Source organism: Arthroderma uncinatum (assembly GCF_011692745.1).
Source record: "Arthroderma uncinatum strain CBS 119779 chromosome Unknown scaffold2, whole genome shotgun sequence".
In the NCBI taxonomy this organism is placed as follows: Eukaryota; Fungi; Ascomycota; class Eurotiomycetes; order Onygenales; family Arthrodermataceae; genus Arthroderma; species Arthroderma uncinatum.
The window spans coordinates 992009-1014363 of record NW_022983864.1 but is presented as its reverse complement, the minus strand read 5'-3'; the positions used below and the strand labels follow the sequence as shown (position 1 = coordinate 1014363).

The window sequence follows — 22355 nt, the reverse complement described above, 5'->3', positions numbered from 1 at the left end:
AGTCAGGGTAAGTTGCATTGGTCAGAGTATAAATAAAATGGCGTCTAAAGAAGATGTGATGAGATGCATGTCCGTAACTAGCACTAAACAAGCAGAAGTAAGTGGTAGATACGCACACCGCGTGGTATTTCGCAGGGCGCTGGAGCCGACAGGCATCGTTGAATGATCGACAGCACATACCTCGCATTAAAGCCTATCTTGGAGGATTGGAGGGTGGGCGCAAAAGAATTTTTTTCGAAGTTCGGGGTGTCTGTCAAATCAAGTTTCGCGAAAAGCTCTGGTTTTGCGTTGTCTCTGACCCTGGCGCTGCCCATGGGCTTGCTCTGCCTGCCCTGTCCCTGTAAAGGCGCATTATACATAAGTATACTTGTGTGATGCAGCAGGCATCCAATATGCGTATTATAATCAGTCTCGTCTTCCTGACCTTGTCGTCGGGACGGAAGGAGAAAAGGGCCCCCTCCCTTCTCCATCTTCCCTTGCTGATGATGGCTGGACTGTTGGATCTTCCTATTCGTCCGATGCAGGGGAAGACGGGGAGGGTGATTAACGGCCGTCTTATACGTACGGGGAAGAAAAAAGAGTGACTGGCATCCCAACTGTGGATCAAACAAGCAGCCGCCCGATGCGATACATTCAAACATGCGTTGCAAGGGTTGCTGATTATTCACGATGCTGCATGCAGCCGTCATGCCACGCCTAGATTTTTGGTTTTTTTTCTGTTTTGGTTGTATCTCTTTCGTGGCGGTCGGCGGTGCCCGTTTGGCGCTCCGAAGAAAAGCCGAGTGCAGATAGGAGGCGTTTGTGAGACCCCCATGGAAATGATCACTATCTGCTGGTAGGTTTCGGGTGTGCAGCAGTGCATATGAGATGTTATATCAAGGGATCTTGAAGCGCCTTTTTTTGAATGCTGATCAATCATCCAGCTGTTTGCCTCAGAGCGGGCTAGAGCTCTTAGTCGGCGATGATTCAGCGTGCCGGCCAAGGCCCTATCGCCCTGTCTGTGTTTACCAAGGCCTGGAGACGCAAGGATGAGCCCTGCAAGCCGAGGAAGAAGGGAGAACAACGCAGGGTGAATATGTGTGTGAACTTGTTGGGTCGTGAAATCTTCCGACAAATTTGCGTGTTATCAATCTGACACCCTTGCACCGCCATGAAACCCATAACACGGCACGTATAGGCTGAACTCCCGGCCTTCCATCCCGAGACAGCGCACAGCACGTAGGATATAATCGTGGAGCTCCTGCTGGTCTCTAGCTATTTCTTGGTATCGTCGCTTTAGAAGAGTTCACTGCAGGGTTGAACAGGAGAGTAGTCCGTAGCCAGATAGGCAGGTCCAACATTGAGTATGCGTCGGGGCTGGCCGGGGCAGATTAGACCGAGAGTATACCTGCATACGTACTCCGTAGAGTTGTCCAGACTTCTCTCACCAGATGCTCCAGTTAGATGTCAGCTCTGGCGGCCAGGCTATCAAAGTTGTCGTCAACCATGATCTAGAATGACATACTCTGTACTCCCGAAGCCTTCTGCACGAGTCAAGAGACTAAGTTATGAGAAGATAATATAGAAGATAAATCGCGCACGCTTACCGCCACCAGTCTCGAGTCATGGCATACTTGAGCTGTATAGTTGTATAGTTGTATGCGCGGAAGAGTGGAAGGAGAGACAGGGGCACCATGTGGAAGGCGGACAATCTTATTATATGGGTGCCAGTAGCATCATCTGATAAAATAATAGACAGGCATGTTTAACGAGGTTGTCAGGACCGTCGGCCTTGATCCAGTTCCGAGCAGAAGCAGGGGAAGGGTATATCAGGACGGAGATATGTAACGCATTACCTGCACCTGTGCCGGTCAGCTCCGGACACTCCTTATACTTATAGCTATCCTCCGACTGTCCGCCGTTGAAGATCCGGACGTCCGAAACAGCCGCCTGGACTCCACTGGACAGGAAGAGAAGAGAAGAAGGAAGAGAGCGTGTTTCATCTCTACGTGGTGCATGGCACATGGAAGACACATGGTCAATACATGGCGTGGGGCTGCTCCGGCGTGCTGGTAAGGGACCTGCAGAACACATAACACATCGAACAGGTCAGAGTTGATATGTAGAATAAGATGACTATTTTTAGGGATGTATAAGTGCAAGAGGCGAGACTTCAGCCTTGCTCCGATTAAACCTCCTCTTCTCCTTTCCTCTTTGGGCCCGCGATGTTTATATCCAGGTCTGATCTCCGCGCTGGGAGGGTCAGCCTTACACGGCTTGCAAGCCACGCACACGACCTCGTCCGTGGCGAGCATCACTAAGATATTACTACACGCTTACCCTGTAGACGGCTCGTACTAGAAAAAGAAAGGGAAAAGGAGAACGTGGGATAAGATTTCTTCCACGTTTTGTCGTTGCTTTTGTCGTTGCTTTTGTCCTCGCTTGCGGTCAGACCGGATAGTCTCGATCGGCTGTGTATGTGAAGCCTGTGTAGTGTATCTAAGTGAAGCCTAGTGAAGCCTAAGCCTAAGTGTAAGTGTAAGTGTAAGTGTTAAGGGGTAAGTATGTAAGTAGGTAAGTAAGTAGGTAAAGTACTAGCGGTAAGAAGCCACGTGTTGGGCTCGCTTACTTAGGCGGTGAGACCACGTGCGGGCGGAGGGAGCGGAGTTGGGCCGCATTAGTCAGCAATACAAAAGACAAGTCGAGAGAGACAGAGAGAGACGGCGAGAGACAGAGAGACGCGAGAAGAAGAAAAGAAGGCGAGAAGGGAAATAAGAGGGCGGAAGGACGGGGGACGACGGACGAAGAAGCAAGTTTGGGTGAGCAGCCAAGAGAGGGTCCAGGCAAGGGGAGGCTAGTAAGAGCTAGTGGCCACGTTCTGACAGGCACCGATCACACCGTAGCATGGTCATCCTGGCTGGTGTCGGCGGGTCTGTTTCAGCCGTTTCATCATTATTAAGTACTCACTGGAGGAGAGGATAAGTGTTGATATAAGTGTTGATATAAGTGTAGAGAGAGAGAGAGAGAGAGAGAGAGAGAGAGAGAGAGAGAGTAAGTGTAGAGTAGGTGTAGAGAGATATAGGTGTATGGTATGTACGGTACGGTGTGTATGTATGTAATGCCACGTTCTGCCCGCGTGGCGCCCACGAGTTCGTCAGGCGTACGGTCACGTATGTACTGCAGAAAGATACGGGTACGAGACTTACCGGGGCTTGATACGATACCGGCTTGGCGGGCTTCTTTCTGCGGTTTCCACCACGTTGTTTCGCCCTCGCCCGTCGGCCTTATCAGATAGCCTTCTCTCCCTGTTCTCTCTCTCTCTCTCTCTCTTACTTGCTTCGTTACTCACTTACTACTACGACTCTCGCTCTACTACAACAACTACTACTACTCTACACTTTACTCTACACAGGCCACTTCAATGAGCAGGCCTGCGCTTGACAGATCAAACTCCTTCGCCCACCACCAACAGCTCAAGCACCGGCCCTACGTCCCTCTCGACGACATCCAGGTTCACCGGCCAGGCCACAAGGTCTACTCCCACCCCAGCCGCGCCTCGAGACGCTCGCTGGCTGCAATTGCCATCCAGAAGACCTCCTCCGCCTTCAACCTCGCCTACACTTCATACAACAAGCACGAACAGTCGCTGCCGGAGCAGGAGCAGGAGCAGCATCAACATCTACAGCAGCAGCACCACCAGGTAGAAGAGGACCCCTTCCGCGACCCAGACAGCTGGGAGTCCGACGACAGGCCCTCGCTCTCCCCCGACATGACCCAGCCAGCCTCCAAGATGCATCAGACGTCGTCTCGTCTCCTCCGCATGACCACCGACGACAGACCCTTCACCCGGGACTTCAAGGACCTCTTCTCGACGCTCATGGTCAGCCTCAAGCTCGAGACACACCGCGTCCGCTTCTCCAAGTTCGAACACACCTTCACCGCGGAGGAGGCCATCAACAATCTCGGCTCCCTCAAGTTCTCCCAGTCAAACCGCATGCCCGACCCCAAGGATCCCTCCCGCATCGTCACCACTACCACCACAACCACCTTCTCCATGGCCAAGGAGATGGCGCGGAGCGTCTGCCAGCGCTTCGTCGACGCTCGCTTCATAGAGTCCGTCGACGGCCGCTTCTCCTCCCAGTTCCCGCTCAAGGGTGCCCTCTACCAGCTCACTCCCAAGGGCATCAACATCCTCCACCGCTTCTGCCAGCGAAACGGCATCACCGCCAGACACATCATGGACATCATCGACTCGCCGCGAAACACCATGCAGCTCGTCATCATGGAGCGGGATAGCATCACCGATCAGATCTCAAACGACAAGGGTACCATCGAAGTCATCTTCCGTCGGTTTGCCGGCCAGGACGGGCCCAACCTGAAGTCGTCCGTTTCGTCCTCAGATTCGGACTCGGTGTCAGACTACACCAATGGCGTCGTGGGCGTCAAGATGGCCCGCGAACGCAAGATTGGAGATAAACTGTATCAAAACACTTTTACCGGAAAGGCGGCCATGGAGTGGCTGATGGACTGCTGCACCACCATAGACCGACGGGAGACGATGGAGATTGCCTCTCTCTTCGTCCGCCAGGGTCTGATAACGCCGTTTCTCGAGGACAAGGTATACATCGCCCACGACCCTTCGGCATCGCTCTTCCAGCCTACCAAGAACGCAATATACGGAGTGTCAGAGCACGGTCAGCGGGTATGTGGATGGATAGCAAGGGAGCGGACGCAGAACTCGTCGACCTCCTCGTCAAACTCTACTCCCAACACCGCAGCGCCGCCACGGGATTCGAACAACGCAAGATTACATCACATCATCCAAGATCCCGCTCTGCGGCTACTATTCCGAGAGTTCCTGAGATACTCGCTCTGTGAGGAGAACATGTCCTTCTACCTCGACGTGTCTGACTTCACCGCCAATTATCGACGGGCCGAGAAGGCGGGGGCGTTCGCGAAGATGGATACAGTTCGGGAAACTCTCGCCAGTGCATACGGTACGTCAATCATCCTGAAACCAACTACCTTTTTTCTTTTCCCTCCTTGCACCCACATACTAACGAATGCAGGATTGTATAACGCCTTTTTGGCACCTGGTTCGCCATGCGAGCTAAATATCGACCACGCCCTACGCAACAGCCTAGCAAGCCGCATGACCCGCGCAGTAGGCGATGACGCATCGATGGTCAAATCCCTAATGGACGTCGTCCAGCTGTTCGAAGCCGCGCAACTATCCGTATTCAAGCTCATGTCATCGGTAAGCCAATACCAAGTTTACACTTTCTACATATTAAACCCTCGCCTCGCCGAAACAAAATGCTAAATATGCTTCAATTTAGGACTCTGTACCGAAATTCGCCCGGGATCCGAAGTACGCGGCTGTTTTGCAGGAACATGACTTTGACCTTAACCCGACGACAAGCGGAAGGTCATATTCGCCTACCCTTTTGCCTGAACGGTCGATGAGTCGGGGTACGCGACCGTGAATAGAACCCAGCTCGAACACATATATATAGCCACGGGCAAAACAGAACGAACCCAAAGAACGCACGAAAAACAAAAAGCACGAAAAACAGCAACATTCAATAGATAATGGCTTGACTTGACATTTTCACTCCGCGACCAAAACCATAGACGGTAACGGCGACTGGCGACGGCGAACCTAAAAAATATATCCCCGACTCAATGCATTTGCATCTTCGACTCCATCTCTTCTTCCTCTCATCCGCATCCGCATCCGCCTTCTAGAAAATATTCTTCTTCCGACTTTACGAATTTCCTCTTCTCTTCATCTTCATTGTCATGCCTTTATTCTCTTTATTATATCCTTTTTTACCTTCTATTTCCTTCTAGTGATAGACATTTGAGCGATTGGTCGCTTTTCCCTCTTATACATACATACCCTACCTCTTACTCTTACTCTTACTCTTACTCTTACTCTTACCTCTACTACATCTGGATCTGGCGGAGAGGTTTCCTACTTACTGAGATGACATACTAAAGAAAGCATTTGGATGGCGTATCTACTTCTATCTATCTACCATTTACTCTTTTCCATTTGTTCGTTTTCTTCGTTCGCTCGCTCGTTAATGCTAATATCTATTACCTCCACCTCTACCTCCATACCTCCCTCTATACATCCACCTTACTTCCTCGGTCTATTTCTACGGTTTATAGCAGGCTGGCGGCGGTCTATCTGATACACTTTTCATCGCATGCATAGCACAGCACCATCATGTCCCCCTTAGCGAAGCGACGGCCATGAATGAGAAAAATATACCATATCTTCACTCTAGTTGTGCTCCACTTGCGTTGCCTTCCTTACATGCGAGGCTATGAAATTTACTTCAGTATTGTAGTTATGGCATTACGAACTTAGTAAGATGGAGCAAGGGAAGTATTGAATGTATATCGACTTTGCGGGTTCCATGGATGATGCTTGGAGTTACTGGCTCGGGTCGCGATCGTCGCTGATCATTCCATGGGCCACGAGCTCGGCACTTGCAGCCCCTTTACCTCCCGCTCACACGTACTACATACACACATACCCCGTAGAGAGAGAGTATATATATACGCTGTATATATGTGTGTAGGGAGGGAGATAGATAAAGAGATAGAGGTACGGAGTAAGAGAAAGGTAAAGAGAAAGGGATAGAGATAGGGATAGAGATAGGGATAGAGATAGGGATAGAGAAAGTGGCGAGTGTTGATGTATTCCTCTTGGCGGTTAATATATGCGGCTGCTATACGGGATGCGGAGTCTCTACCTTCATGCACAGCTGAAGCCGGTTCCACGTTGTAATAAATGATATCTACGTCAGCCGTGCGCGAGGATGCGTTTCATTGGTATCCAGTTCCTCTGCTTAATTCTATGACCGGCGAACAAAACGAGGAAGAAAATACAGCAACGACCTGACCTGACATGACCGGTAAATAGAATACAAAATTGGAATAAAAGATCAGGAAAAAACCACATGGAGAACCGGCCTGACGGGATGCTGAAGATACTAACGATGACCAGGGGGGAAGGGGGGCCTACTTTGACCCTCCCCATCCGCGGGCTTTCATGCCTTCTTCGATAGCTGACCAGATGCCCTCGACAACACCGCGGTCTCTCCATCTCGCTCCGCTGGCAGCTGCACCGCCAACGGCACCAGGGCCGTTCAAATTCGCGCTCTTCTCATCCCATCTATCGATTGCGAAGCTGCGTACTCCTCGACCCCACCCTTTAACCTCCCGCGGCGGCTCCTCTCCCCTCCACCCAACATGTATGCCGGTAGCATGCTTAAAGAGATCCTGCGGCGTTGACCACTTATACGACTTGAATTGCCACGTTTGGCCCGTCGTAAACACCGCCACAACTCTGTTCCAGTAATCAGGCTTGAAGTCGGCCGTGCTATCGACGAGGATGAAGAGGGTGGGTTTCCGCGCAGCCGAGGAGGCGCCGGGGTGGGTTGATGGCGTCGAGGACGATCGAGACGCGTCAGGTATCGTCTGTAGGCTTCGTGAGAGGTGTAGGAGGTTAGAGCCCGTGGATTTCGAGAGGGAGGGATGGTCTGGTGGTATGTAGACGCCTTCTGATAGGAAGGTCTTGATGTTCGACATGCGTAGTAGTGAGGAGGCGGACGGAGAGACGAGAATGATGGGGTTGGGTCGGCGGGATGAGGAGGAACTGGAGTCGGGGGATTTCTTAGAGAGAGAGCCTGCTCCGGGGGTGGGGAGGATGGCTGATTTGCCGCCTGCCTTGTTGCTGCCGAGTGGACGAGACCGGTTACGGCCTAGGAATAGCTCTGCTGTCTTGCGGATATGCGAAAAGTCCTAATGTCTGCTTGTTAGCTTTATACATGCCAATTGGACTGTCCAGCCGTATTGGAATGGCTTACGGTTGGTCGAATTCCTCTCAGGACCGTATTCCTGTCTCCCAGCTTGCGCTCGCCGTTGTATATAGCTTGTAACCGCGCATCGACACTCTTTGCTGCCCTACCACCGGCCGCAGAACCCTTGACTCCCGCACTCGGTGCACTCGCCGCCGCCGCACCAGCAGACACATCCGCATCCTTTGCAGCAGCAGCGCTGGCCGCCGCGCCAGAATCAACCAGCAAATCACCAGCACCCACCCCTCCCTCAAACGGCTTAATATACTCGCTCTCATCCGACGCTCCTTCAAGCCAACTGATCAAATCCACCTTCTCAACGAAGACAAGATTCAACACCTTCGCCGACCCTGCCAGCGCATCATTCACCTCCTGCGCAGAGGCAATGTATTCTGGAATCGCAACATCCTTCTTCAGCCACGCGAAATAGATACTTCGCAGATCAATCGCTTGGTTGGCTGCCGCCGAGACGAAGCGCGTTGGGGTCGAGAGCGGGATGGTCTGCGGAATCGGCTCGGTCAGGTAGAGATGTGTGGCTTTGGAGATGTCGTCTGTTGCTTGGTCTGTTGAGAGATCGGGAGATGTGGTCAGAACCGGTGTGCTGGATGGAGAGGAGAGTGCGCGTTTGAGGGCGAGTAGGGAGTCGGAGATGGTTGGGTCTGAGCTCGCCATGTTGGCGAGCAAGGTGTGTTGGGTGTCTCCTTCTCCTCTTCACTTGCAGTCTAGGTATCGTAACAGGATATGCGGCCGTAGAGGGTATAATGTGCTGAGTGTGCGCTGTGTTGAAGCTGTTCTGGCTAAAAGGCTGGAGATATCAAAGTTGAAGCTCGTTTTGAACTCGCAAAAAGTGAACAATATCAGTCACGTGATATACAGCTTGTGTTGCTCGACTTGAAGCTCGAGTTTTTCTTTCTTCTTTCTTCTGTACTCGGGGATACTCTTCATGATAGATACTACTCTTCATGCTATATGGGTCAGTTTGAGTGTGCTGTTAACCTATATGTTGAAAGAAGCAGTCATCACTAGCCCTGAGCAGCCATAGTTATGTATCTCCTGCTCAACGCGCACGCAGCTGATACATCTCCACACTTGGCCAGCTCAGAGATATCTACTCCGTACTGCTTTACTCTGTGCTAGATGGCCACCTGAATAACTTCTATGGACTATTGCTGGGACGGGGCTTATATAGAAAAGAACTTAGAACTGTTCTAACCTCGGCTGCCCTGGGTAGCTCTATAAATTAACACGAAGGAGCTGACCACGACCTCGTTTTCTGGTTTCTGCCTGGAGATCGCTTATTCTGCTGTATATATCTGTCGGGCTATCAATTATATACCATGGCGGGCTCGGATGACTTCGAAGAGCGTATGAAGGAGATGTATGATGCCATTGTCCTGAATCCTAGAAATATCGTATGTCCCCTGGTCATCCTCCGTGGTATATTGCGCACAGCATATATATGACGACAGCAGTTCTATGCTTACTATTCCCCAGGGCTACGACAGTAACTTGTTCCGCAAGCATGTTCGGTTTGGCTCTGCGAGCCACGGCCCCCCAGCCCGCGTCACATATATTGCAACAGTAGCCTCCGAAATGTGCAATGGACTAGGCAATTTGCACGGCGGGTGTGCTACAACGCTGGTCGATGTCGCTACTACGACGTTACTGCTTGGGATGGGCGGGCATTTCTCCATGGGCGGCGTTAGTCGGTCGTTGAATATGACTTTCCTCCGCCCTGCGCCAGAAGGGACGGAGATCTCTATCAATTGTGAACTCGTTCAGGCTGGGAAACGACTGGCATTGTTGAAAGCTGATATTCGTCGGACGGATACGAACCAGGTACTTGTCTTGGGCGATCATGATAAGGCTAGCACGCCGATGGATGCTTCGGCGGTGCTGTGATGTGGTTTATGGGTATGGGTTCATGGGATCGAACGGGCAGGCATATTATAGAGGATACATATTAGAGGATTCTGGAGGTGCCCTTGTTATATAAAGAGAATATCATATAGCGTCACGGTGGATGCAGTCGTTCAAAGCCGTTTTTTTCATTTGAGCTATCTACAAGAGTTTATTCCTATAGTACGACCCTTTTTCAGCCTGGTAAGATGCTAATCATCCTCAGATGAGTATCTGGCCAGGAAACATGCAGTTGAAATCATCATACACATTCGTAACTCTCAGGTTCTCTCTTCTTTCCGGTGGTTTGGTCCTCTCATGTGGTTTGAGGGAATGGCATTCCTCGTACAAAGTTTCTGCCGGGGTCGAGGCGGTTGTCTAGATCAGCATATCGTAGAATGAACTCGCGCTGAAGCATGGTTAGATTAGCTGCTGTATATTTCAAAGCTGTCTAATAGATATTCACTTACTCGGACTTTCTTCCATGTGTTGGTATCCCACCACAGGTAGACGCCGCGCTCGCTGATACCTCTCTCCACCTCGACAGGACTTGGGTACGCATCGTCGCGAGTCAGCCATGCACGTTCAACCTTGTGGTACCGCCATTTTCTTCCCATTAATTCCTCTGCGACTAACTCTTGCATAATGTCACGTGGCATGCTGTAGAATATGTAGAACAAAGTCTCATCGCTGAAGCTGGGTATACGGCTTTGCAGGGGCTGGACATTGGCCACGTTGTAGCAGCCGGGGAGCGTGAAATCTGGCCGCAGTGGAACTGACACATTGGATGAGATGAATGGAGATGCAAAGGTTTGATGCAACGGTCTGTTCAAAAATGGAATAAAATGGTTAGCAGCTACCACGGCGCGCGCCATATTGGTTTAGAAACGCGTAACAAACGGGGAATCCGTACTCTGGCTGATTTAGATCTAATCCAAGGCTCATTAGATCTTGACCGATTGCAAGACTCGCAACGTCTGGGCTGTCACTATGTATCATTCGTAATAGGCCGGCTAACCCGAATCGATCCTGCTCACTCATCTGAGAGAGGGGGGTTTGCTCAGTGGTTTGGCTAGCCCGTGAAGGGTCATGATTCTCGTTATCCGCCTGTGACTGTTGCTGGCGCGAGGGCTGCATCTGGCTTGCGCTCTGCTGCTGCATCTGGTCAATGCCGCGTTGGCTCATCATGGATGATTGAGTGTTGTCCTTGCATGTCTAGTTAGCTAAGGAACGCGTCTGAAGATAGGTAGGAGCGAACATCATATAGTTACCTCGTGATCTTGCCCAATTATACCATTCTGGTTCTGCCCAATTGGTAACCGCGGTACTGACGTGCCTTTGGAACCTATTAGCATATATAATCAAAACAAATTAGATTAGACTGTTACCACTTACCAGATGCACCGGCACCTCCAGGTGAAGCTATTCTACCCGTGTCTTGTTGATTTCCGAGTGAGGAACGCGTTTGAGTAGAGAACCCAGGGAATCCCATAGAACCGGCATAATTCCCAACCGCCCCGCTCTGATCAGACTGTTTGCTCAGGGGTGGAAAGTCGTCAACGTTGCCGGCTTGCGGTTGGTTTCCACTCGAGATTTGTCCCATGGCCTGAACGCCATTCCGGAAATCATCAAGCTGCGTGACGAACTGCGTTGTCGAGGGGAACTGATCGTCATGGGACGCATGCGACTGAGGTTGCGATTGCTGAGCCTGGATCTGTGACTCTCTCGAGGGAGCTTGCGGAGGTACGGGAGCCTGTGGCTGCCTCTGTCCAAGACTCTGCTGAATCGTGCGCTGGCCGGCACTGCCCCAGATAGCTTGCCCAGGGGTTGGAGTGACATTCTGCTGCGGACCGCTGGAGAGGGAGGGGAATTCGCTAAGAGACGTAAGATCGAGAGTTAGCACGTTTTCATCCGCAATATCCTTGTAGAGGTGTCCGGCATAGCCGAACTTCGTATCGGCCCTCATGTTGAGGATTTCGACACTGGTGCAAGGGAGGTTGAAGCTTGCAAGTGAAGCATCTTGTTTGAAAGGTGAAGAAAAGAGATATAAGAGGACAAAGACAGTGCCGAGAGATGCGTGCAACTCACGAGAGATCAAGAGGAGCAGCAGGCTGAGATCCGCCTACGCTTTGTGCAAATGAGCCCATGGGATTCACCGTCCTCTGCTGGTTGTTCTGCAGTCCTGACGTTCCTCCCATAGGTACCCCAAAGCCCCAGTTTGCGGATGTGCCGCCTATCAAGGAAATAATAATTTAGTAAAGAGTATTGTAGGCGCAGGTATTCCCTTGTCCTCACCAATCTGACTATTAGGTAGCCGTCCAGACAATAGTGTGGTGTTTGCGGAGCGGTTCTGTGTTTGTTGCTGGGTAGGGAAGCCTGACATCCCGCGGATAGGCTGTTGGCCCGGGCCTGTAGAATAGTAAAGAGAGCCATTAGCTAAATATGTCATAAGAAAGTCTTAGGGTATAGCTAGGAGCTGCCTGCGACACAATATCTGATATATAGCATGCAGCAGGTATCATCTGGGTGCGGAGATATCATTTGGTGGCACATTTCAGCGCCGCAGATATAATGTAGCTAGCAAGCTGAATGCACATTAAGGACTGTCTTGATACAGCCTTGAGACTGATCTTATAGATTGTCCCAGTGGTAATGTCCAATATAAAGAGTATCTCACCTGGCCGATTCATGCTGATGGGTAGAGCTCGTGTTCCACCTGCTGGATGTTTCGGTAGGGAAAAGCTGGAGGAGGTTTTGGTTATAAGTTAGGGTCGCGGTGCTAAGGGGCTGAAAGTGAGTTGTAACACAGTGTCAATGGCAATATCTGTGAGCTGCTGGTGGTGATATTGTGTTCTGCAAGCTTGAGGATGGCTGAGTTGATGCTGGACTTTTGGCTCAGCAAGCGCGAAATGCACGGACCATCTTCAAATGGGTGTTGTACTGTTAAAACTACCAAGTATCTACATCTAGGCTGATATAGGTATATCACTTATATTCTATAGGTATATATCTTATTCTACAGTCCTGCCAGCTGACTGAAGCCACCTACAGTCTTGCTGAAGAGTCACGTTTATAGGATATAGGCATATAGATGTCTCCAAGTTCTGTATCCCACCGTCATCCCTCCTACATAGAGAAATACTATCTTCTATAACTAACCAACCACTATTAGAAGTATCTATAATCTATCATATTCTTCTTCATCTTCATCTTCATCATCTTGTTCTTTTCTTCCTTTCTTCTTTCTTCTCGTCTTTGCAGGGATGGTCACATGATATCACATGACACACTACCTTCTTTAGCGCAGTTTGAGTTTTTTTTCCTTCCTTCAAATTCTTCTTTTTCTCTTCAAACAAGCAAGATCGAACTCCTTCAATCTGCTCCAATGCGTCCAAAGGTCTCAATTGCTCAATTGGCTCGCCATGGAGGGCTTTCGCTGGCCGAATTGCCTCCTCCCTTCCTCGCTCCCGCTCTCTATTCCCCCTTCATAACCCTCTCGCAGTCCTCCAAATTCTCAACCTCCCCATCCTTCCAAGACCGAAGCAAATTCCGTGGAGTCTCTGCTATCCATCGAAGCGGTCTCAGACATCGGTTGGCTGCCTCAAAGTACCCGCTGCCAACGCCAGAAGACCCGGTGAGGCACGAGGCGCGTGAGGTCAACCCAAACCACGGCCTCTGGGGATTCTTCCTCCCAAACAAGGAGAACTTTCCTACTCCAGAGCAGGAACACGCACACGGTATGGCTCTCTTTCAGCCTGTGCTGCTCAATTGAGTTGTGGCAGCCTACTGACATTGTATAGGCCGCTCTTGGACTGTCCAGGAACTACGCCAGAAATCATGGGACGACCTGCATTGTCTCTGGTGGGTGTGTGTGAAGGAACGTAACCGAATTGCAACATCCAATTTAGAACGGGACCGACTACAAGCTGGATACGGCGAGTACGAGGCCGAAGACCGGGACAAGACGGTAAGAAGGCCTTTATTATCTCTCACCCAAAGCATCCATTATGATGAACCCCATTTCACTCGCCGATATGAGTCACGATTGGGACCGCTTAAACCCCTTTCGACATGATTCTAACAGGGAATTAATTTCTTTCTGATTATTGCTTTCTCTACCTTATTACTTGCTCCTACTCAGTATCCTGGTAGCCTCATGCTAACTCGACATGAACTACAGATCGTGGCCACACAGAACAACATCAAGCATGTTTTACGAGAGCGGTGGAACTCCTGGTCAGATGCCCGTGAGCTGTACAACGACGGTTATCGACCGGAGCAGGATGCACTCCTAGAAACCGCCGAGCTACAGGAGGACGCGATGCCCGAAGAGGTGCCGGTCGAGGACCTGAACGCTGATGGAGCAAAGGCTAGAAGTCAACCCACTGCATCTGCATGAAGCCAGGTGTCATGAATCATGGCTCTTACCTTTCTCCCTCTGTACAATACTACAAATGTATAACAACCTTCGTCTGCACACATACACTGTGGCCGATGATGTACACTACTATATAATTCACAATTAATGTTTCTGAAACATAAGCCCCAAGCGTTTAAGACATGTTAAGCTTGCTATTATCTGTGCGGAGTGTTCTCCTTGTGCAGTTCGTTGTTCAGGAGAGCAGGGTTTGGGTCTTGGCTGGTGGCCGTTTCGATAGCCCCGAACTAAGTACTTAGCGCACCTTTTAGCAGGAGGTCAACCGGCATCCATGTTTACTATCATTTCACCTCCCCAACCCACCTCCTGCCATCTCTCCATATTCAACACTCTGTAGCTCAGCTCCCTCTACCTCGATCTCTCCCACTCAGCCAGAAACAACTCTCAAGATGGAGGAAATGTCTCCAGAGTATGACGTTATTGTGCTGGGCACAGGTAACATGGAACCCCACCTTCGCATGCTCGACCGTCTCACTCACTGACTGCTGCTCCTTTTAGGCTTGACGGAATGTGTTCTTTCAGGGTAACTGGCCCGAATACCTTCTATTCGTGACGCTGGGGGACTTGAATGCTAACTGCAGATAACCGGCACACAGCGTTTTGAGTGTTAAGGGGCAGAAGGTCCTCCACATCGACCGAAATGATCACTATGGCGGGTTCGTGCATTCCAGTCCGTGTCTGTCTTTGCCGTGGTTACATTTACTGATCTATAAATATAGTGAAGCTGCTTCCGTCAACATAGAAACTGTATGTACAAAGGAAAAAGAAACCCACGCTTATACCGCCTACGCTGACACAGCTGCCAGCTCTTTCGAAAATTCCGCGATGTCAAGCCCGGAGAGAAGCCATGGGAGAAATACGGCAGAGTGAATGATTGGAATGTCGACCTGGTCCCGAAACTGCTCATGTCGAATGGAGAATTGACCAACATCCTCGTCTCAACTGAGGTTACCAAGTACCTTGAATTCAGACAGATTGCTGGCAGCTATGTCCAGCAGGGCAATGGACCAAAGGCCACTGTTGCCAAGGTCCCCTCAGATGCTGGAGAGGCTCTTCGATCTTCTCTGATGGGCATGTTTGAGAAACGACGTGCAAAGAAGTTCCTTGAATGGGTGGGCGAGTTCAACGAGGAAGATCCCGCCACTCACCAAGGTTAGTCTCTCCCCCTTATTCAAACCGCCCTGTTTCCTGGCAATGATCTGACAAACTACTAGGACTCAACCTGGCTACTTGTACCATGAAGGATGTCTATGACAAGTTCCAGCTCGAGGCCACCACTCGCGACTTCATCGGACATTCCATGGCCTTGTACCAGTCTGACGATTACATCTCACAGGTCGGAAAGGCCGCTGAGACTATCAACCGCATCCGATTGTACGTCAACTCCATGGCTCGCTACGGAAAATCTCCATATATCTACCCACTTTACGGGCTTGGAGAGCTCCCACAGGGCTTTGCCCGTTTGGCTGCCATCCACGGTGGAACTTATATGTTGAACACGAACATCGATGAGGTTCAGTATGAGGATGGAAAGGTTTCTGGTATCAAGGCCACCATGAAGGAGCGAGGCGAGCCCGGTGATGGATTCTCTTTCACAACCAAGACTAAGAAAATTCTGGCCGACCCCTCGTACTTCCCTCACAAGGCCAAGGTCGTTGGTCACTTGTTGAAGGCAATCTGCATTCTGACCCACCCCATTGAGAAGACTGACCAAAGCGACTCCCTGCAACTCATCCTCCCTCAGTCGCAAGTTGGAAGAAAGCACGGTATTTCACCCCCTCCACCCCTCCATAATCTACCTTTTTAACTAATCTCTCGTTTTTAAGATATCTACATTGCTATGGTTTCATCTGCACACAACGTTTGCCCCAAGGGTTACTACATTGCTATCGTCTCAACTATCGCCGAGGGTGAAGCAAACCATCATCTCGAGCTCCAGCCAGGCTTTGACCGTCTAGGCAAGATCGAAGAGACGTTCATGGGACCCCCAATCCCGCTTTATGAGCCACTCGAGGATGGCAAGAACGACCATGTTTATATCTCCAAGAGCTACGACTCAACAAGTCACTTTGAAACTACAACCGGTAAACTCCCTACCCTTAAGCCTACTTTATAGACATGCAGCTAACTTGCCCACAGACGATGTTCAAGATATCTACCGCCGATCTGAGGGACATGAGCTGGTCGTCGAAGGCCTCAGAGAGGGCGAGACCCTGGTTGGCGAAGAGCAGTAGAGTATCCATATACATAGGGAAATGTCGAACTATAGACATCAGCAGACGCTGTAATCAGCCAAAGCATTTCCGCGTTATCTTTGGTTGTGCTGGTTTTTAAAGACGTCGCGTTGGGGGTAACGTAGGGTAGCCAATCCTGAAAAACGGGGGATTTAGCATAATGAATCTGATAGTTCTGCTCTATTTGCTCTTCCTCCTTTTCCTATACTATTCCCTATACTAGAAGAACGAGTGGGATGTCCAGCGGTTATATCACGTGACAGATGAGGTCACCTATTTTGCTCTAGCCTAAAGGAGACAAAAGTAAATACACGAAGCTGAGCGACGGCCAAAATCGATGTCAACACCGCATAACGACCGTCTGGACGAGATAAAACGCTGCGTTTGATTTGAATATCCGCGACGTTTCCCTCTTTTAATGCGCTCCTTCTGGAAATACCTTTTCGTCGGAATAGCACACTTGTTAAAGTAGCGAGGGGCGAACCCAAACGCGACGATGAGGATTGTTGAAGTTATTATAGATGTGAGTGGACGACTTGCCCATGGCATTGGAGACGCCTAACTGCCTGTGGATTGAACTTTGCTAAATGTTTGGGCTTAAATAGGGGTTTAAATCCTATGCGGTGCGAACGGTCATATCTGGGTGGTAAGTTGCCCAGCTCGCGCTTTATTCGTTTAGCAATCATTGCGCATTGTCTGCTTCACTACTTCGTTCTGCTATATGCGCATCCATTAGTACGTTACGAGTCTACGAAACTGACTCTGCTATTCTACGGCATAGGGATGAGTCCTTTAATTCCATTACCGGCCTTAACGGCAGTGGTAAATCCAACATTCTCGACAGCATATGTTTCGTGCTAGGAATCACCAATATGAGCACCGTTCGAGCTCAGAACCTACAAGATCTTATATATAAGCGAGGCCAGGCGGGAGTCACCAAAGCCAGCGTCACAATTGTTTTCGATAACCGCGACAAGTCGATATCGCCGATCGGATTTGAAGAATATGCTACGATCTCGGTTACCAGGCAAATTGTCCTAGGTGGAACAAGCAAGTACTTGATCAACGGCCACCGTGCACAGCAACAAACAGTGCAGAATCTTTTTCAGAGTGTTCAATTAAATATAAATAACCCAAACTTTCTGATTATGCAAGGCCGTATAACGAAAGTGTTGAATATGAAGCCCGTCGAGATTTTGGCAATGATTGAAGAAGCTGCCGGAACCCGAATGTTTGAGGATAGGAAGGAGAAAGCGGCAAAAACGATGGCCAAGAAAGAGATGAAAGTACGAGAGATTGAGGGGCTATTACAGGAGGAAATCGAACCTAAGCTGGAGAAGCTAAGAGGGGAGAAAAGGGCGTTCCTTGACTTTCAACAAACGCAGAATGACCTCGAACGATTGACGAGACTGGTTGTTGCCCATGACTATCTAAAGTATGGTGATCGTCTGCGATTAAGTGCGGAAGAGGTTGAGAAAAGAAAACAGAAAATTGAAGATTTGGAAGCCAACGCTACAAGGATGAAGGGAGAAATTGCGAACCTGGAGGAGGATGTGAAAAAGGTCAAGGAGGCCCGTGACAAGGAATTGAGGAAAGGGGGCAAATTCCAAGCGTTGGAAGATAAAGTGAAGAGCTACTCTCATGAGATGGTTCGACTAGCAACATTGATTGACTTGAAAAAGTCAAGCATGGGCGAAGAATCTAATAAGAGAGAAGCGGCAGAAAAGGCTCTCACTGAGGTTCAAGCCACTTTAAAAGATAAGAAAAAAATATACGATAAGGTGCAGGCGCAATATGATAAAGCCAAGGCAGATTTCGATGCTCAAACCGCCGAAGTGGAACAGAAGGAGGAGCTTTTGCAGACACTACAAACAGGAGTTGCCTCAAAAGAGGGCCATGAAAATGGCTACCAGGGACAACTTCAAGATGCTAGAAATCGCGCCAGTGCGGCTGCCACGGAACAAGAACAGGCCAAGCTCAAAATCTCCCACTTGGAAAAACGCATCAAGGAGGAAGAGCCTCGGGCGAAGAAAGCTGCTGAGCAGAATAAAGGTCTGCTAAAGGACCTTGAATCTCTGAAGAAACAAGCTCAAAAGCTCGAGGCAGAGCTTGCAAAACAGGGATTTGAACCTGGGAAGGAGGAAAGGATGTACGAAGAAGAGTCAAATCTCCAGAGGAGCATACGCGAACTTCGTGGCGAGGCCGATGGTCTAAAACGCAGAGTTGCAAACATCGACTTCAACTACTCCGATCCTAGCCCCAACTTCAACAGGTCTAAAGTCAAGGGTCTTGTTGCCCAACTTTTTACCCTCGATAAGAACCATTCTCAGGCAGCAACCGCACTAGAAATTTGTGCCGGCGGTCGTCTATACAACGTTGTAGTCGATAGCGCAGAAACCGGAACAGCGCTTTTGCAGAACGGCAAACTTCGAAAGCGAGTTACCATTATTCCGCTAAACAAGATATCCGCATTCCAGGCATCGGCTGAAAAAATAGGGGCGGCAACCGATCTGGCCCCTGAAAAGGTAGATCTTGCATTGTCCCTAATAGGATATGATGAGGAAGTCACTGCGGCTATGCAGTATGTGTTCGGGTCAACGCTGATCTGCCATGATGCGGCGACTGCTAAGAAAGTCACCTTTGACCCTTCAGTTCGCATGAAGAGCGTGACCCTTGAAGGAGATGTTTATGACCCTTCAGGAACCTTGTCAGGTGGTAGTGCGCCAAATTCAAGCGGTGTTCTCCTTATTCTGCAGAAGTTGAACGGAATTATGATGGAATTGAAGTCCAAAGAGAGAGCTCTTCACATATTACAAGATACTATGGCCAGGGAAAAGAAGAAGATGGATCTCGCGCACTCAACAAAACAGGAGCTTGACCTCAAACTCCACGAAATTAAACTCACGGAAGAGCAGATAAATGGGAACTCGTCGTCATCTGTAAGTCAACCTGTCGACGTTTTTTAATGGAAAAGATCGCTGACTCTTCGTTAGATCATTCATGCCGTAGAGGAGATGAGAGAGAACATAACGCAGCTGAAGAACGATATAACAGATGCAAAATCTCGCCATGCTGAAGCCGCCAAGGATATCAAACGTATTGAGAAAGACATGAATGAGTTTAGCAACAACAAGGACAGCAAGCTTGCCGAACTCGAGTCTTCCCTTAATACGTTGAAGAAAACGCTGAGCAAAAACTCCATTTCCGTGAAGACACTCCAGAAGGAACTCCAAGCATCGCGGCTCGAGTCTGAACAAGCCGGCAGTGATTTGACGACAGCTGAGGAACAATTGGCTGAGGCTGATCAAGTCTTGAAGTCTCAGATGGAGGAATTGGAGGAAATGGGCAAAGAACAAGCTCGAGTAAAGGTGAGAGATCTGGAGTTTTATAACCAAAAAAACAGACATGCTAATGTAGGGCTGTGTAGGAAAACCATGATACCGCCCAGGCCCAGCTTGAAGATGAGCAGGCACAACTCACCAGGTTCGATGATGAGCTTAGAGACCTAGATGAGGCCAAGCAATCCAAATCTGCACGAATAACAGAAGAGGCCCTGGAATTGCAAAAACTCGGCCACAAGCTTGAAAAGGTATACAAGGACCAACAAGGTGCTGCCCAGCTCGTGTCAAACATGGAGAGCGAATACGAATGGATCGCGGAGGAGAAAGATAGCTTTGGCCGCCCTGGCACACCATACGACTTCAAGAACCAAAACATCGCCGAGTGCAAGGCGTCTCTGCGCAATGTGACCGAACGATTCCAGGGAATGAAGAAAAAGATTAACCCCAAGGTCATGAATATGATCGACAGCGTTGAGAAGAAGGAAGCTTCGCTCAAGAATATGATGAAAACAGTCATCAGAGACAAGCGAAAGATTGAAGAGACTATTATCAGTTTGGATGAATATAAGAAAGAAGCCCTGCAGAAGACCTGGTCCAAAGTCACTGCAGACTTTGGCCAGATATTTTCAGAACTTCTTCCTGGAAGTTTCGCTAAGCTCGATCCTCCTGAAGGCAAGGAGATTAGCGACGGTCTTGAAGTCAAAGTCAGCCTGGGTAAGGTATGGAAGCAGAGCTTGACAGAGCTCAGTGGTGGTCAGCGGTAAGTCGTTTCTTCTCTTCTTGATGGTGGTCTTGGACCGGCTTTACTGATATTCCTTCATAGATCACTCATCGCACTCTCGCTTATCATGGCACTCTTGCAATTCAAGCCGGCACCAATGTATATTCTGGACGAGGTCGATGCCGCATTGGACTTATCCCATACCCAGAATATCGGCCGGCTGATCAAGACCCGTTTCAAGGGCTCACAGTTCATCGTCGTCAGCTTGAAGGACGGCATGTTCCAGAATGCCAACCGGATATTTAGGACCAGGTTTAGTGAGGGTACCAGTATGGTACAGGCACTAACGCCAGCGGACTTGAAGTGATGAACTGTCTCATTTGGTATTACTTTCTTTCAGGATATCTCACGGCTGCAATGGGGGTTGGGGGTTGCTTATGTGCTTATGGATGCATTGTAACTATGTATGGAGAGGGTAATCTCCGACGATTTCCAGCTAGGCGCCTTTGAATTTATCTCTCTTAGTTGAATTCTCATATAGAATCACGTATGTATCTCCTGGACTTTATGTTCTATGTTATATACAGGGAAACCCTGTCGACCAGCAAGCGCGGAACTTTAAAGACGATCAGTTTGCCCCGAGGCTCCCAACGCATCGCCGCCACTCCTCCGAATCTCCAAAGAGACCACTTGGACACCAAACACACATCACCACCAGGTCCGTCGAGATACCCCGCGGAGAGAGCCTTGATTCTTCCATTTTCGCCAACCGGAAATCTTCCAGCATCTCCCGCCATCCCATCAAACAGCAATAGCTTCGCGCGTGGCCCCCTTATCCCGCTACCTGGCCTTCTGCGGAGAAATAGCCCGCTACTCTTTTAAACAGGAACACGCGATCCTTGGGATCCCTCGCATTCCTTGATGACTTCATTCATGGCCGACACGGAGCCGTCAATTAATATTCCGTCGCTCATCACTTTCGCCGTCGTCTCATTCTTCGTCTTCCGGTGGTTTTTCTCGTCGCGCAGCACATCATCCCAGAATGACAATGCGCAGAGTGGAAGAGGAGGGGCTCAGAGAGTCGATGCGGTGCAGCTAGATCAGCTAGCTCAGATGTTTCCGCAGTTAACCAGGAGAGAGCTCCTGTGGGATTTACAGCGGAATGGTGGGAGTGTGGCTGCCACGACGGAGAGGATATTGACAGGAAGAGGACTGGAGAGAGTGAGTTGAACACGGTTTTCCTTTGCTTCTATATATGCTTGCATTTCTAAACCCTGCTAACATGGCTGTACTTATTTTATAGCCACCTCCGACATTCCAACCTCAAATACCGGCTGCCTCAACTCCAACGGAAACTACTTCTCCTACACCACAGACAGCCAAACCTGTAATGACGAATCTCATCTCACGGTACAACCTTCAATCGAAAATAGACACCGAGTCAACAGAAAGTGAAGCGACCGGGGCCGATTCGGGCGATTCCACGATCCTCCGGCAAGAAAGTGCTTGGTCGCGTGATAAACTTGAGAGGCAGAGGCTTATGCAGAAACGACGGGACGACATGATACTCAACGCGAGGAGGAAGATGCTGGAGAAGGACAAAGCTGTAAAACAACAACAGCAATAATAATACTAATAGTAACATGGGATTTCTTGTTATTTTTCTTTTTGCGATGAGATGACGATGCTCTTCACTCTTACTTTCTAGCGGCATTGGAAGCGTTTCATTGCATTTTTATCCCAGCTACAGCGTTTGTGGCGGATTGGGCTTGCAAATACCTCGCGAGAGCAAGACCCTCAGATTGCAAAACTAGGGAGGGACAAATTAGTTGTTAGATACGTTTGGATATAATAATTTAGCCATATTAT

At 49.5% G+C, this 22355-nt stretch overlaps 6 protein-coding genes across 6 annotated transcripts; 4 read left to right on the top strand and 2 right to left on the bottom strand.

Annotated features, from left to right (window-relative positions):
* Positions 1–3400: 3400 nt before the first annotated feature.
* On the top strand, positions 3401–5465 carry GIQ15_02254 (developmental regulator flbA; the record flags this gene model as incomplete). Its single annotated transcript, XM_033549671.1, has 3 exons — positions 3401–4976; positions 5049–5236; positions 5319–5465. The coding sequence occupies 3 exons, from the start codon at positions 3401–3403 to the stop codon at positions 5463–5465; spliced, it is 1911 nt and encodes a 636-aa protein (XP_033406832.1).
* Positions 5466–7014: 1549 nt separating this feature from the next.
* On the bottom strand, positions 7015–8525 carry GIQ15_02253 (RNA polymerase II accessory factor; the record flags this gene model as incomplete). The annotated part of the gene is made up of 2 exons (XM_033549670.1): positions 7015–7797; positions 7863–8525. The coding sequence occupies 2 exons, from the start codon at positions 8523–8525 to the stop codon at positions 7015–7017; spliced, it is 1446 nt and encodes a 481-aa protein (XP_033406831.1).
* A 665-nt stretch (positions 8526–9190) lies between these two features.
* Positions 9191–9755, top strand: GIQ15_02252 (thioesterase; the record flags this gene model as incomplete). Its single annotated transcript, XM_033549669.1, has 2 exons — positions 9191–9265; positions 9348–9755. 2 exons carry the CDS (start codon positions 9191–9193, stop codon positions 9753–9755), a joined length of 483 nt encoding a protein of 160 aa, XP_033406830.1.
* A 313-nt stretch (positions 9756–10068) lies between these two features.
* GIQ15_02251 (NOT2 family protein) lies at positions 10069–11718 on the bottom strand (the record flags this gene model as incomplete). The annotated part of the gene is made up of 5 exons (XM_033549668.1): positions 10069–10161; positions 10223–10577; positions 10771–10958; positions 11024–11097; positions 11148–11718. 5 exons carry the CDS (start codon positions 11716–11718, stop codon positions 10069–10071), a joined length of 1281 nt encoding a protein of 426 aa, XP_033406829.1.
* Positions 11719–13137: 1419 nt separating this feature from the next.
* GIQ15_02250 (mitochondrial 54S ribosomal protein YmL4) lies at positions 13138–14151 on the top strand (the record flags this gene model as incomplete). The annotated part of the gene is made up of 3 exons (XM_033549667.1): positions 13138–13489; positions 13553–13719; positions 13933–14151. The coding sequence occupies 3 exons, from the start codon at positions 13138–13140 to the stop codon at positions 14149–14151; spliced, it is 738 nt and encodes a 245-aa protein (XP_033406828.1).
* Positions 14152–14579: 428 nt separating this feature from the next.
* On the top strand, positions 14580–22113 carry GIQ15_02249 (uncharacterized protein; the record flags this gene model as incomplete). The annotated part of the gene is made up of 15 exons (XM_033549666.1): positions 14580–14625; positions 14689–14713; positions 14787–14846; positions 14910–14937; positions 14997–15342; positions 15405–15956; positions 16017–16274; positions 16330–16406; positions 17030–17070; positions 17206–19363; positions 19418–19792; positions 19852–20525; positions 21074–21204; positions 21373–21707; positions 21790–22113. The coding sequence occupies 15 exons, from the start codon at positions 14580–14582 to the stop codon at positions 22111–22113; spliced, it is 5430 nt and encodes a 1809-aa protein (XP_033406827.1).
* Between the last annotated feature and the right edge of the window lie 242 nt (positions 22114–22355).